This window comes from Pipistrellus hanaki (assembly GCF_964339955.1).
Source record: "Pipistrellus hanaki genome assembly, chromosome: 1".
Lineage (NCBI taxonomy): Eukaryota > Metazoa > Chordata > Mammalia > Chiroptera > Vespertilionidae > Pipistrellus > Pipistrellus hanaki.
In genome coordinates, this window is record NC_140503.1 from 96,565,981 (window position 1) to 96,580,715 (window position 14,735).

The 14,735-nt window shown below is 41.6% G+C and overlaps 1 protein-coding gene across 2 annotated transcripts in view; it reads right to left on the reverse strand.

The window, feature by feature from the left end:
* Positions 1–1,606: 1,606 nt before the first annotated feature.
* Positions 1,607–14,735, reverse strand: part of PEAK1 (pseudopodium enriched atypical kinase 1) — a 117,774-nt gene continuing 104,645 nt past the window's right edge. For both annotated transcript variants that reach the window (XM_084876569.1, XM_084876568.1), the window contains 2 exons: positions 13,848–14,584; positions 1,607–8,416 (listed from right to left, as the gene is read on the reverse strand). In XM_084876569.1, the coding sequence (XP_084732695.1) occupies positions 7,253–8,416; positions 13,848–14,584 (1,901 nt within the window). In that variant the 3' untranslated portion in view covers positions 1,607–7,252. The remainder of the gene's footprint in view (positions 8,417–13,847; positions 14,585–14,735) is intronic.

Consider the following 14,735-nt stretch of genomic DNA (forward strand, 5'->3'; position numbering starts at 1 on the left):
TGTTGAGAACCCACGGATGGAATCCCCAGAAATGTATTCCATGCTGGGTGAAGTGATGGATGGGAAACAGGGTAATTTCTCTCCAGGCTTTCTAGTTATACCAAAGAATAAAATGACCCCATTGGAAGAATACAAAGTGTATTTCTCTGCAGTCTGACAAGGGCAGTGGTCGACAAACTGCAGCTCAAGAGCCACATGCGGCTCTTTGGTGCCTTGAATCTGACTCTTCCATAAAATATCAAGTGTGTGCACACACATACAGGGAGATTGAAATTTCATGGCCCATGCGCAGAAGTCGGTTTTTGGCCTGGGAGAGTCTATTTTGAAGAAGTGGTTCTTACGCCGAACCACACTCAAGGAGCCAGAGAGCCGCATGTAGCTCGTGAGACACGGTTTGCCGATCACTGGATTAGGGCAAACCTGAACAGATCCGATCGTGCAGACTCATATCTTTCCAGGGCTTCAGGTTGGCCATCCATGCCAGCAGAGCATTAGACAGCAACCCATGCCTAGTGCACTCCATCTCTGTGACCTCTCAGCCACGACTGCCTGCTTCTCTTTTGTTCCTTTCCTCAGGAAAGGCAGATCCCTAGGCTCCTTTCCAGAGAGCAGGCTGAGAACCTCAGGCAGAGCCTGTGTCCCTGGGAGCTGTCTCTTGGGGTCTGTTGCTAACCTTTTCTCCCAGGCCCAGGCAATACAGAGAAAGCTTAGAGGCCTACACTGAAATGGGTTTGCTTACTTAGTAACACGGAACTCGAGTCTAGTAATCACTTTTCTGAAATATGCCTTAAATAGCATGTCTGCAAAGTCCAGAGTGCTTGCTTGTGGAGAAGATCAGAAATGCTGGGCTGGACACAGTGCCCAGTGGAAGGGGCTTAGAGCTCTAAATTCTGGTCTAAATTTAGAGTTTGGATGTTTGCACTTTCATCCATACTCCTCTTAATCATATGGCAGCTATTGCTACCACTGCCAACTGCTGACTCTTCCTGCCTAAGCCAGGTGGTCTTCTCTCTGCTACATTAATTAGCTTGTTGGCCAATGTGGTTCCGTTGGTTGAGCTTTGTCCTGAGCACCAAAAGGGTTAGGTCCCTAGTCGAGGAATGTGTAGGAGGTAACCAACTGATGTTTCTTTTTCTCCCTTCCTCTCTCTCTAAAAAAAATAAAAATCAACAAAAACATAAAAATTAGCTAGTCTGCCTTTGTATATAGAATCTATGAGACCATATACCTTAAGGCATGTGAATTCTGTAGCAGATGATGATACTCTACAAAGCCCTAACCATGCTCATACTGTCTGCCCAGCTTGGAGATTTCTACTGGGGTCAGGAAGGCTGTACTGTGACTGGCCGCCAGGGAGCAATCTCACACAGCAAAGCTACAGCCTTCTGAGCTCTGGGGAAAGTAGGCGGCTGTCACTTTCTTCCCCCAGGACTAGTTTTCTCAGATTAGGAAGGGAATGAACAAAAATTATGGTCCAGATTAACATCGATTATAAAATACAAGAGGGCATGCATCCTAGGGGGTGAAGACATAACTGTGTCCACAATCAAATCCTTCCCAGCATGTCAGAATGGGAGAAGCAATAAAAGGACCCACAGAGTCCTACTCTGGTTTTTAGCATATTTTAAAATGAATTTATTTACATAGTAACATGATGTCACAGAGAACACAGCCAAGTACCACAGCAAACCAAAGGGCAGCACCACCTGGTGACAGAAGGGGGCCTTCAGTGGTAGATTTATACAATTCTAAAATAAGTAGAAAGGTGAGACTTCAAGAAAGAGCAATAGAAACAACATTTTCAAATATAAAGTATAGGCAGAGCAATGGGGGGTGAAAAAGATTGGAATGCAGACTGTCATGATTCAAATTACTGTGAAAGACGACATCTTGCTTCTGCCCTGATGTCGCACACAAATGCCATGCATATCAATAGAAAGTCCCAAACCAGTGTGTCCACACACAGCACTCTTTAAACTTGGTAAGGGAAGGGATAAATGACTGGTATCTGGAGTAAGTTTTCTGAAGCAGTGTGGTATATCTTTTAAAAATGCTAACCTAAAGACTAGGGCTCATTCAGCATTCAAGTTATCATGGGTACAGACACATACACTTTCTACACACCATTAGGGCAAAGTGACTTGTTCATAATACAATAATATTCATAGCAAAATATATGACTCTCTACTTCTGCTAGATTAAAAAGTTTCCAACCTTTTTTGATTCCCTGAAAGTTTCTTAAAGAAAACATGGATGTCGGAATGCAGGCCCCTGCAGTCCACCTAGGTGGCTGATGCAAAAACGTATTCTAATTTCAAACAGCGGCAGAGAGGATGTGTTTAACAGCTGTATAGCACCTTGTACATTCTGGGCACTTAAAATACTAAATAACAGTGATGATGAGTGGTAATCACCTCTGTAGGAAGGTTTATAAAAGCTATAATATGTTAATAAACTTCTCAAGAGTTTTTTAAACCAGCCTATTGAACTACCATCTCCTTTAAAAAAAACTCTCAGCCTCAGTATCACATGGATATGAATGATGTTTCCAGGCTGAAGTTCATGCAAGACAAGGTCATGACAAGGGGAGAGGGAATAGTTTCTCCTCCTTAAATACTAAGGAACTTCATAGGCTGCCCAATGCTTTCCTCTGTATCAGCTCCTTCCTCTTTTTGCCCCCTAACATTCAACATGGACTTGTAAAAAAGATTCTTTGAGGATGGAGTGCTTTATTAGCCAAATACCTTTGATGTATGTGAATTCTCCTTCCATGGCATGCCATAACTCAACCTCATCACTTCAGAAACATCAGGACAAAAAAACCCAAAACAAAAAATCTTTGGTACAATTTCTATGTAGCCTCTGCACTGCAGCTCTTTTGCTTCCTTTATGGCACATTTATGGAATCCCCACTTTTGGCGCTGCTGTAAGAATGGACAGCTTAACCTTGGTGCAGACTTCAGGAAGAGCAGCACTTGAATTTGTCTTGGAACAGCACTTTGGGCCTTTGAGAATATGAACTTCAATGAGGTAAATCTAATAACCCGGTTTCGTGGGCAGCCACTCTGTTCACTCATTAGGCTGGGCCAGAATTTTCAAACCTTTATCAACTAGTGAGGGGAATAAAAACATGTCAGACTTAGCCTAGGGAGTCAAGTTCCCCTCTTCCCTCTCCAAGTACATTCATACTTTATTTATACATCTAGAAAAATTTGGGATATAGTATAGTATCATAAGCCCATTCCAATTTCTAAGACTAAGCTGTATTTTTTTCCCTCCAGATCACTTCTGGTAAAATCTAGAGGGAAATTCTAGTTGCAGGTTACTTCCTAGCACCAAAGTATTCTTAATACCAATTTGGGAAGATGAGCGCAACCCTTCTATATCCTACTAGGCTTCAAAGATCTTTTATAGGAATCCTGTAACACTAAAAACTGAAATACAATTTTAGGTAGTTTTACTCCCAGATATTTTATGAATATTTCTAGAGATTTAACTCTCAAACTTATTCTGAATTTGGAAACAAAACTGATCTTCACTTAAATCTACAATGAAAAGCTACTCAGACTCTTAAAATCCTAACAAATCTATTTTACTTTTAGGTCCCTAACATCAGTAGTGTGAGAGTTTGTGTCCCCTTCTATACCTCACCCAGTTTATTTTCAGAGGGCAAAACTTGAAACCCAAGGCCATACTCCTGCCTTCCAATTTTAACTTAGCTAGGGATTGGTGGACCTATTCATGATTCTTTTTTTTTTTTTAAACCCTCACTCAACGATATTTTTTCCATTGATTTTTAGAGAGAGTGGAAGGGAGAAGAGAGAGACACATTGATTGGCTGCCTCCTGCACACACCCCCGGGGTACATGCCCTTGACCAGGAATTGAACCTGTGACCCTTTGGTCTGCAGGCTGATGTTCTAACCACTGAGCACAAACACCCAGGGCTCATGATTCTTCAGTGTTGATTCCACATATTACAACTGCTCTTTTCCCCATCCTGCTGTTATTCTTCATGAACTAGTGCCTGGGCATCGCATTACTGTGCATATACCAAAGGGGCTCTTCTCAGACTAGCATGGGAGATCTCTCGTAGTCCTAGTCCTTTGTGGGACATCTGCTTCTCTTCCTTCCTGGACTGGGTTATCACTCTGCTATACATTCAGTTTTGGTCTTGGCTATTCCAGCCATTGTCCTGTTGCTCCAGCACCCAAATGTGTCAGAGAGATTGTTCTTGCTTATGTGGCTTAAGGAAAAGTTTCAATAGCAGCTTTATTGTCTGAACTCTCAAAATAAATGGAAGAAACTATAGTACAGACTTCAGTAGAAAAGAAAGTAAATATCCAATCACTATTAAAGACTTGAAGTACTTAAAAAACTTAAAGTGCTATACTTGTTACAGTCCCAAACTCATACTAGTACTGTCTGTGTCTGAGAATAGGGTTTCTTTTCTCTGATGAATTCAGAGTTCCTATTACAATTAAAATAGAAATGCATTATTTGAGATACTAGATTAACTGAATTACATTATTTTGGAAAAATATTCTGAGGATCAATGTTGAGTACTTTTTGCCCAGACATAAGTTACTTAGTCTGTTTGGTTCTAACCTGTAACACCACCTTCCCTTTTCACCCTCACATTGTTCTGCCATCACTCAGAGAAAATTAATGTAGCCCCTTGTCTCTGAGAAGCCTGAGGCCCTTCTATGATAGTTGGCATTTATCTTTTATACTTAACAAATCTGAATATAAAAACAGTACTAAATATCTGATATAAAGGGGTGCCATTGTTATATTATAATGGTAGAGGGTGTCCATGCTTATTGTACTACAGAGTTAAAATGAGGAAGACTGGATCCAAGTCAAAACAGAAAGAAAAAGAAAAGAGAAGAAAAAATACTTAGAGAACAGGTTGGGGAACTAGGAGACTTTTGTCATTAAATAGGAAATCTCATTAAGTAGTCAACATTAAAATTTACATGGGCAAGGCACAAGAGTGACATTGAGAAAGTGTCTCAATGGGACACTTTCAGGGAATGGGGTTAGGGGGAGGGAGGCTGGGAAGGGAATGTGCTGGTTGACACGGTCAGTGGTCGGCATGCTGCTACGTCAGTGTATAATTAGGCAAGGAGTTATGTGCATGTGGCCATGCTTAAGTGAACCAAACCCCAGTCTATGAGGCAAAGCACAGCCATGCCACAGGACAGGAGTGGACTGCTAGCCTGCAGTGGCATGCCCTCTCTGTGGCCATTTTTAGGGGGCAGAGCCCTGCACTCTGACTAGAGGAGGCAACACTCATTGTGAGCCACCTAGCTCTCTCCTTTTGGAGTCCTGTACTGCTGGCAGGAGAACATGGACAGCCTACAAATAGAGCTCCATGCCCCATTATCTTAAAAGAAGGAGGAGGAGGAGGAGGAGAAAAAGAAGAACAATAAAATACATTCTTTTCTGTTCTTGATACTCTTTGATATAGGTGAATCACGAAAGGCTGTTAAAAATGTTAAAAATATAAATTTTAAAAGGCCACTAATGTGCTATCTAATACTGCACAGCTATTACTGACTTTAAGAAACCCTACACTAGGAGTTGAGGGTCCCAAAAGCTCTGTCACTGACAGGATGCAGAGAACATGTCTATCAAGGCTGCCACAGGTTGTTCTCCCAGAAGCCAGGCCCCTCTCTACTTCTATCATGCATGTGCACACATTGTCCAAGTGACTTCTGGGATTGCAAGACTGAAATAAACAGATACTTCTAGTTTTGAATAAAACAAGCATACACACACTCACACCCTCCCATGGAAGGTGTCTCGTAGCGCAAATATGTGCCAGGGGAAGAAGAGAAAGATTTCTATAGATTCTGCTTCACATAAAGTTGCAACATAAATACTGTAATACACAGCTAAAAAAATACATATAAAAATTGCACATTTATCCATAGGAAAGGAGCATAGACCTCACATACTGTAAACAGCTTTCAGCCACACCCCTCAGCAATAAAAATTCCCTGTCAGCTGTGCTCCAGAACCATTTCAGAATCATAAGGAGCAATGTGCCAGGGCAACTGTTAGGCAGTCTCTCCAGAAAAGGTCAGCATCCTGAGGTGGTCAGCAGCAGTCTTATCTGTGACCTTCTTCCCTTCTTCCCTTCTCCTGTCTCTGGCAATTATAATAGCCATCTGTGCCATGCCCTCTAAGGAAATCTTGTAGGTGGACTGACAACTGTTTCATTCAGGGCAGTTATCTATAGTATTTGGTAGACTAGTTAATACTGGTTACTGATAGAAGGAAGCTGGCCAATTAATGCTTGAGAAAAAAAGCTACAATTTGGGCACCACTAGCCCTGGCTGTCAACTTTGACAGTAATCAAAGAACAGTACTTTAAACTCTATTCTTCAATGGTCCCTAGAGAACTGCACATGCAGAAAAATCATCTCCTTCTGTATTGCCAGCTCTTTTTACAAGATCTAAACTGCACTCCACTCTGATGAGGAATGGGTGACAGCACTGTGGGTCAGCTCTGTAATAAACCACAGGTGGCCAATAAACCCCAACTTCATTGGCAACTGGGGGCAGAGTAGTGGTGAAGGAGAATCAGGCAGTAGCAGCAGAGGGGAAATTGTTAGGGCCATCCTTCATGCAGTATACCTCCTTATTGATAATAGAAATGAAAATGGGTCCATGATCCAAGGGCTGGGTTCTCTCCTTGTCCTTCTACTCTCCACTGGAACAAAGAATATAGTCCTAGGAACCAAAATTGGGTAGACACTAAGGATGGCAGTTCTGCCTGGTAATGGAGGGAAAAGTATGCTGTGAGAGCTTAGTGCATGATAGTAAGAATTGGCCAAATCTACCTACTGCTAGAGAGAATAAATACTTGATGTTAAAAAGACAGGTAAAATTCAGAATTATGGAGCAACTGGATATAACTCACTGAGTTTATACCAAAGGAGCTGTCCCTTCAAAAATGTTCATTTTCATTTTTTATCTGCATTTGCGTTATAATTAGGGTGAACAGTGCTCCAATGGAAAATAAACTGAATGTTTGTGCAGTTGAAATTCTGTGAAGTTAAGACAGACTCAGCTTATCACTTGATTTGAAGCTGTGGATAACCTTCTGAGTAAATGCTTTTGTTCGTGGACAGGAATGAACAGTTTGTCTCTTTTCTTTCCTTGAATTCTGTGTACTAGAAAGTGAAAGTGTGTGGGTGACTTGAAGAAGGAGAAGATAAAATAAAAGCAGCAACCAGGATACATTAACGGTGTTGCAGGATTTTTACAATACAACTGAGGGAATCTGGAGTGGCAAAAGCCAAATACTGAGCACATAACCAGTCCTCAAGGCTGATCCCACCCACTCTATCCAGGGACTTTTCAGCAAACTTGATCATCAGCAATGTTCGCTTGATGTCCAGCCAGTTTTGGAGCAGGGCATTCCTCTGCACTGGGCTGGAGGCAGTGGTGAAAGCCTGGAAGAGATCTTCCCGGGGGCCCCAGAGCAGACACTGGAGGATACCTCTAGCATCTGAAATGAGAATACGCTCAGAAGGGTTGGGGTTCAGAAGGCAGCTGGCCAGCTGCTGAAGGCCCCAAGAATAAGGGGAGCGGAGTGGGATTTGAGGCAGATCTGCTCGAGTGTACTCCTTCTCCTTCAGTTCTGGGTTCTCATCAAACGGGTTGGGCAGGTGTAGCATCTCATAGATGAGGATCCCTGTCTGGAACTCATCACACTTTTTGTACTGGGTGGCTGTTATGATCTCTGGGGCAAGGCGGGACTGGTCACGGAGGATCTCAGGATCCACCAGGTGGCTCTTCTGCTTGGCCTGAGAGAAGTTGCTTACTATAAGCCTTGTGAGACAAGATGAGGTGGGATTAAGTTCTTTAGGCCCAAGGCCCTGGGTGGTTCCCCCTAGCTGGTAGTGGACAAGCAGCAGGTTCTCCAGACGTAGATCGCAGTGAGTGACGTGGTAGGGTTTGAGGTGTTCAAGGCCGGAGCACAGCTGTAACAGCAGCAAACACACTTGCCTCTCATACAAATCAGGGCTTTTCCCATGCTGGATTAGAGAGTCCTGCACAAAATCAGCCACGGTGAGATAGGGGACTTCTCTGGTGATGACTACAACGTGACTTCTCTGCTTCTTGCTAATGACTCCCTCGCTTTCTTTCTGGGATGACTCTATTTCAAAGCAGGACTCTGGGCTTTTCCCACCAATTTCTTCTTTCATTTCTTCTTCATTCTCCTGTATTTCATTCTCTTCCTCTTCAGGGGCATCAGGATCCTCCCAGGGAAGCAGACGCTTAGGGACTTCAGCAAGGAAATGACCACAGTCCTGCTGGATATTAAAATGGACGGCCAGACTCTGCCGAACAGCTAAGCTGTGATAATACTGCTGAGATTCTTTAGCTTTGCTCTTACAGATCTGAAAAAAGAAAGCAAATAATACAATTTAAAATATACACACTTTCATAACCAGGCTTACTATGTGTAAAGGAGGATTAATGGGAAGGTGACTGGTTAGGAATTAAGTGTTATAGTGCAGTCTTCAGAACGGGTAGTCCTGTACTGAATGATAGTAATAATGACTGTCTACAAGCTTAGTACTTTATGTGTATTATCTACATCCTCTCCAATCTGTGACCCCTTGAGGGATGTCTGACTGTCCGTTTAAATGGGCAGTCAGACATCCCTCTCATAATCCAGGACTGGCTCCCAACTGCTTGCCTGCTTCTGCCTGATTGCCCCTAACCACTTTTGCCTACAATCCTGATCACCCCCTAACCACCTCCTGCCAGCCTGTTCGACATCTAACTGCTCCCTGGCCGGCCCGATTGACCCTAACTGCCCTCCCATGCTGGCCCAATCACCCCTAACTGCCCATCCCTGCAGGCCTGGTCACTCCTAACTTCCCTTCTCTGCAGGCCTGGCTCCTCCACAACTGTCCACCCCTGTAGGCCTTGGCCCCTCTCCCTCCAACTGTCCTCCCCTTTAGGCCGGGTCCTCCCCTTCCAACTGTCCTACATTGCAGGCCTGGTCCCCTCCCCAACTGCCCTCCTCTGCGGGCCTGGTCACCCCTAACTGCTCACAACTGCCTTCCCCTGAAGACCATCTTGTGGCAGCTATCTTGTGTTCACATGGGGCAGCCATGTTTGAACACACGGGGGTGGCCATCTTGTGTCTTGGAGTGATAGTCAATTTGCATATTACTTTTATTAAATAGAATTAATCATGCTCTATTAACCATGTTTGTTCTGTTCTGATTAGAGAAAGCACATTTTAACCTGGCTGAGAGTTTTATGCCCTGGAACATGTGAGCTAACATCAAAATGCAGTCCATCCTCCTTTTCTGAGAACTGACTATCATTATGGGAAGATTTATAACCTCTGGCTAAAACAATCTGGTCCTGGAGGCACCCACCCTCTGTACCCTCCCCTCCAGTCCACATACCATGTAATTCCTACTTTCCCACATAATCTCTGTCCTTCCACCCAATATAAGTAGCTGGCTTATGGGGAAGGGTAAAGCAGATTGGTGGTCAGTGCACGTCATAATTACCGGTCAGAATGTCTGCCCCTGGTGATGATTGATCGTATTACACAGTGTTTTACAAAGTGATTTGGACAATCACTTAGTGTTTATATATATATATATATATATATATATATATATATATATATATATATATATATTGTTTACAGTAGCCAAGATATGAATGCAACCCAAATGCCCACCAATATGGATAAAGAAGTGGGACATATGTACAATGGATTATTACTTAGCTATAAAAAAGAATGATGACATGATTGGACCTAAAGGGTGTTTTGCTAAATGAAATGTGTCAGACAGGAAAAGGATTGTTTTGTTCTGATTAAAGAAAGCACATTCTAACCTGACTGGGAATTGCTGAAGGACCTGGGAGCTCACCTGGAAATGCGGCCCATACTCCCCATCTGGGAGTTGCCTATTATGAATGGAAAGATTAACAACCATGTTGCAGAAACCAGAGGCACCAGCCATTTGCAAACCCCAGCCCACACTGTCTATAAACTGTAACCATTATACCCATTTTGCATACTATTCTTAATCCTTTTGCTTATTTCACCATGCAATCTTTGTCTTTGTACCTCAGATATGCAGATGGCTTACAGGGGTGGAGAGCAGATTTCTGTGGATGACCTGCTGCGCTCCCATACTGCAGGCATTACTGGAATAAATGCTCATATATGATTCAACCCTGTTTCTGCTAAATTGGCTCAAGGAGTGGCAGGCAGCCCACCAGTTTCACAACCACTGAGCAAAACTGTTCAGGTGCAAGAGAACTTTGGACAAACTTTTCTTCATTAGCATACTAAAAATCATGAACATGGGTGGAGATTCAACATTAAAATTAACATACTTTGCGATGTATAGCTAGGTGTGTTCCAAGAACATTTAAGAACTGTACATGATGTTTTGCAATCTGAAAATTCTCTACCCTTCCTCAGGAACCTAAACCCGCCTATCTTCCCTATCCCCAGCCTATAAGACTTTCCTAATTCCCCCAATTCAGGGAGAAAATATCATAGTTAATCCTCCATTCTCTGACTTGCTTTATCAAATACTGTCTCATCCTATTGGTGTGAGCAACACCAGGTAAAAGGACCACAATCTACAGTATGTGGCCCTTAGGAGTCAGTGAAAATCACTTTGTAAGGCATATAAAAGTTTAATCACCTGTTGTACAGCTGAAACAAATTAATATTGTATTCAACTGTAATTGAAAAATAAATTTACAAAAGAAAGTCATACCAGTTAGCCTATTCTAGATTCCTTTAGTATGGGAGGGCATATCTTAATACATTGCAGACAGATCACGAGAATTCTCATTTCGTATTACACAGTGTTTTACGAAGTATCATACTTTAAAAAGATATCAGCTTGTCAGAACATGTAATAAATAACTTCAAAATACAATGGGTATTTAATTTTAAAGTGTGTCTTTAACATTTATGAAAAACATTTTTTGTACTCATTCAATAGAAACTTATCTGGCCACTGGATAAAGCTAGCAATAAAACTACTGGTCCACATTGTGTTAAGAAGACAAACAATAAAAAGTTGTGTGAGCCAACCACTAGTCTGTTTTGTTTATCTCTGCAAAAGAAGAGCTCACAGTGTCCTAGTAGTTTCTCTCTCTAGGGTTGTTGAGTTTTGGCCCAAATAGTTTTCAATGAGACATTACATTCACCATTTAGTGTAAGACACTATTTTCCAAATATGTCTTACATATATACCCGCATATCACCACTTGCCACCTGTTTTTTGGACATTGCTCTTGCATCATTATAAGCAGAGAAATATACCAGATCATTCATTTGGGAAAAAGAAAAGACTGCATTGCAATAATACATAAGTTAGTCCAGCCCTACTTCTCAATTGTTTTAAAATAACACATGTTCCTTTCTGAAATAGGTACTTTGTCTTATAGCAACAAAGGCCCAAGATAGATGAGGCCCCTTATGATATAATAGCTCTTAAAATATATATATATATATATATATATATATATATATATATATATATAGATAGATAGATAGATATAGATATAGATATATCTCCTATATAATAAAAGTTTAATAGGCAAATTGTCCCCTCAGGAGTTTGACCGATTAGGAGTTTGACTGCCCACTATGACATGCACTGACCACCCAGGGGTGGCACAGAATGAAGGAAGGCCCCAGCCAGTAGCTGGCAGCCAGCAGCTGGGAGAAGGAAGGCTCTGATTAGCCCTGATTGCCGGCCAGGCCTAGAAACCCTACTCATGCATGAATTTTGTGCACAGTACCTCTAGTATATGTGTGTGTGTGTGTGTGTGTGTGTGTGTGTGTGTATGTGTGTGTGTATATATATATATATATATATATATATATATATATATTAGAAGTATATATATGTTTATTGATTTCAGAGAGGAAGGGAGAGAAGAGAGATAGGAATATCAATGATGAGAGAGAATCAATGATCAGCTGTCCCTTGAAAGCCCCCTACTGGGGATCTAGTCTGAAACCCGGGTACGTGCCCTGACCACTGGGAATCAAACCAATGACCTATTTCAGAGCTCAATGCTCAACCTCTGAGCCAAACTGGCTGGGCTATAATAGCTCTTGAGTGCTATCCAGAATCTCAAAATGCCTTTTCAGATACCATAGTAATATGTTAACTTGAATCCAGATTCTCTCTCTATAGTTTACCTCTCAGTTTAAAAAGTGTGGGTCAAGACCCAGAGTCACCCTGTCATTGGCACCAGACAGTTCCAAGGTGTAGGTGCTACAATTGCAGATGACAGCTAGTTAAAAGCCTCGTCCAGGTGTACATTCTGTCTTGACAGACAGAGAAGGCCAGTAACTTATCTGTTAATTTACTAAGACACCATCTAGTCTTTCTAAGCTAAATTATCACTCAGAAGTCATTTGGGTATGTTAACTGATTTTGAACCAGTGTATAGAATCAGTAAAAACGAATTATGGAAATATAGAACTTTACCTTGAGTTTACATAGAACTTGTGTTTTTAAAAACTCTCACATGCATTATCTCACTTGACAATAATATCAGTCCCACAAAGTAGATGTATTATCACTGAAAACACTTGAAAGATGAAAAACTGAGGCTCACTATTGCCACTCTATTAAAGTAACATCTGAAGAAACTAAGAGACAGTGAAAGAAATGAGCACTCATCAGGAACATTTTGTTCTCTTTTAGCCAAACAGTACTATAAATACCATTACTATCCCTTTTTAAAGCTGAGGAAGTTAAAACTTTTTAAAGCTGAGGAAGTTTAAAGCTGAGGAAGTTGAAGAGTAGCAACTTGTGATAAAGCTACTAAGTGGCAGAGCCAGAATCTGAACCCAGATCTTTTGGACCACAAAGACCATGCTTTATTTATTACAAGATGAAGCCTTAGACAGTAAATTTGTTTCAGTGAATGTAATAGGACAAGAATGCTTGATGTTGAGTTTTAGCCCTTTTAAAAGTGGGTTGTCTGGAATGAGCAATATTCATTATGAAATTAATATGTGACATAATGGACAAAGTACAGACCGTGGAGTCAGAGAGATTGGTAATTAAGTGCAGCTTTCCTAATTTCTAGCTGTGTGAGCTTAAGAAAATTAGATCACCACTCTGAGCTTTATTTTCCTCATCTGACAAATGGATAAAAACAATCTTAACTTCAGAAAAATTGATGTGAAGATTGAATTATAACACTAACACAGTTAATGGCACATTAACAAATATTATCTTCCTTTATAAAAATATTTATGGAGGAAGCAGAGAAGTTCCAGAGCAGGAAAAGACAATGGTCTCTTATTTGCTAGAGAATAAAGAAAAATGGAGTGGAAAGCACGTAATAACAGACTTCATTTGTATAGCAGCCTTAGACTTCTTTGACCTTTAGAGCTAAGGTCCTTCTAAATTCCTAAGAATGGTGTTTACCCTTATCTTATCATTCAGTATCTGTGTTGCAGGCCTGTCTCTTTGTTTTATGCCCGCGGGCCAAATCCAGCCCGCCAGGCCTTGCAATGTGGCCCGCACCGTGCTGTCATCACTGCACTCCGCTGTCAGTTTATGACATTGTCAGTTTATGACTGTTCAGTAAACCATTCGGCCGCGATTTAGGCTGGATTTTAGATTTTGGCCCCTTCTCTGATTGAGTTCGACACCCCTACTCTAGATAAGGCTCCTGCTTATTATAATATTTGGTATGAGGTAGATGCTCAAAAACCTTTGCTGATGGGAAGAATGGAAGAAAGAACAAAGCCATCCCAATAAAAGTGTGTTGAAGATTAGAATCAGATTTATAATATTTTCTTACCTTGACTGCGTAACTACTAAGTGGATCTTTTGCATATGAAGCTGTGTAGTAAACTGCATCACCTGCTTCACAACATGGCTTGTCACTGGTTAGCCTGAAGTCTGACCAGCTGTCCATCCCAAAACGGAGTTTGTCTTTCTGCCCAGCCATAAAGAGGTCTTCACATTTAATAGCCAATTTCTTTAAGGCATCTGTATGAAGGCTTCGGATTTTTCCCACCACTTCTTCCCGATTCTCAAGTCCTCGATAAAGTGCATGTCTCTGTGGCTTCAGGATGCCTTGGCCCTGTCTCCAAGAGGGACCTCGTTGACTGGACAGGGACTCCATACTGTTGGAAAACCTATCCTTAATATTGAGAGTGGTTAAACTGGAGATGCTGTTTGCTGCTGGTCGCTCCTTCTGTAAAGGTCTCTCTAAGGATTCGTAAGACTCAGTGTCCAGTCCCTTGAGTTCATAACTGATGGAAGAGCCAGCACTGCTGGCATCCCAGTTGGGATCGATATCATAGGTGGGATTAGCCATGACACAAAGACTAGTTTCCATGGATTTTTGGAGGTCTTTGGAGATTGGCTCTGTGTTGGCTCTTAAGATCATTTTCTTTGGCAGTGGGGGTGGTTCAGCTTGGGAAGCATTAGGTGCTTCTTGGTCTGTTTTCCCACCAAAGGTTATGGCATCATCCAAAGTCCCCCTAGGCTGCCGTGGATGCTTGGGAGGTATCATAGCTGCTCTAGATTGCCCTGAATTGTTTTAAAACAAACAAAGAAAAAAGAATAAGTAAACTTTTCATTACTGTTACATAATTAAAACTTAAGCAAAAAGAAGTACCCTAAGAATATAAGAAGTCAATGCCTTAATTTAAAATAATAGAATAACACAACCAAATAAGCA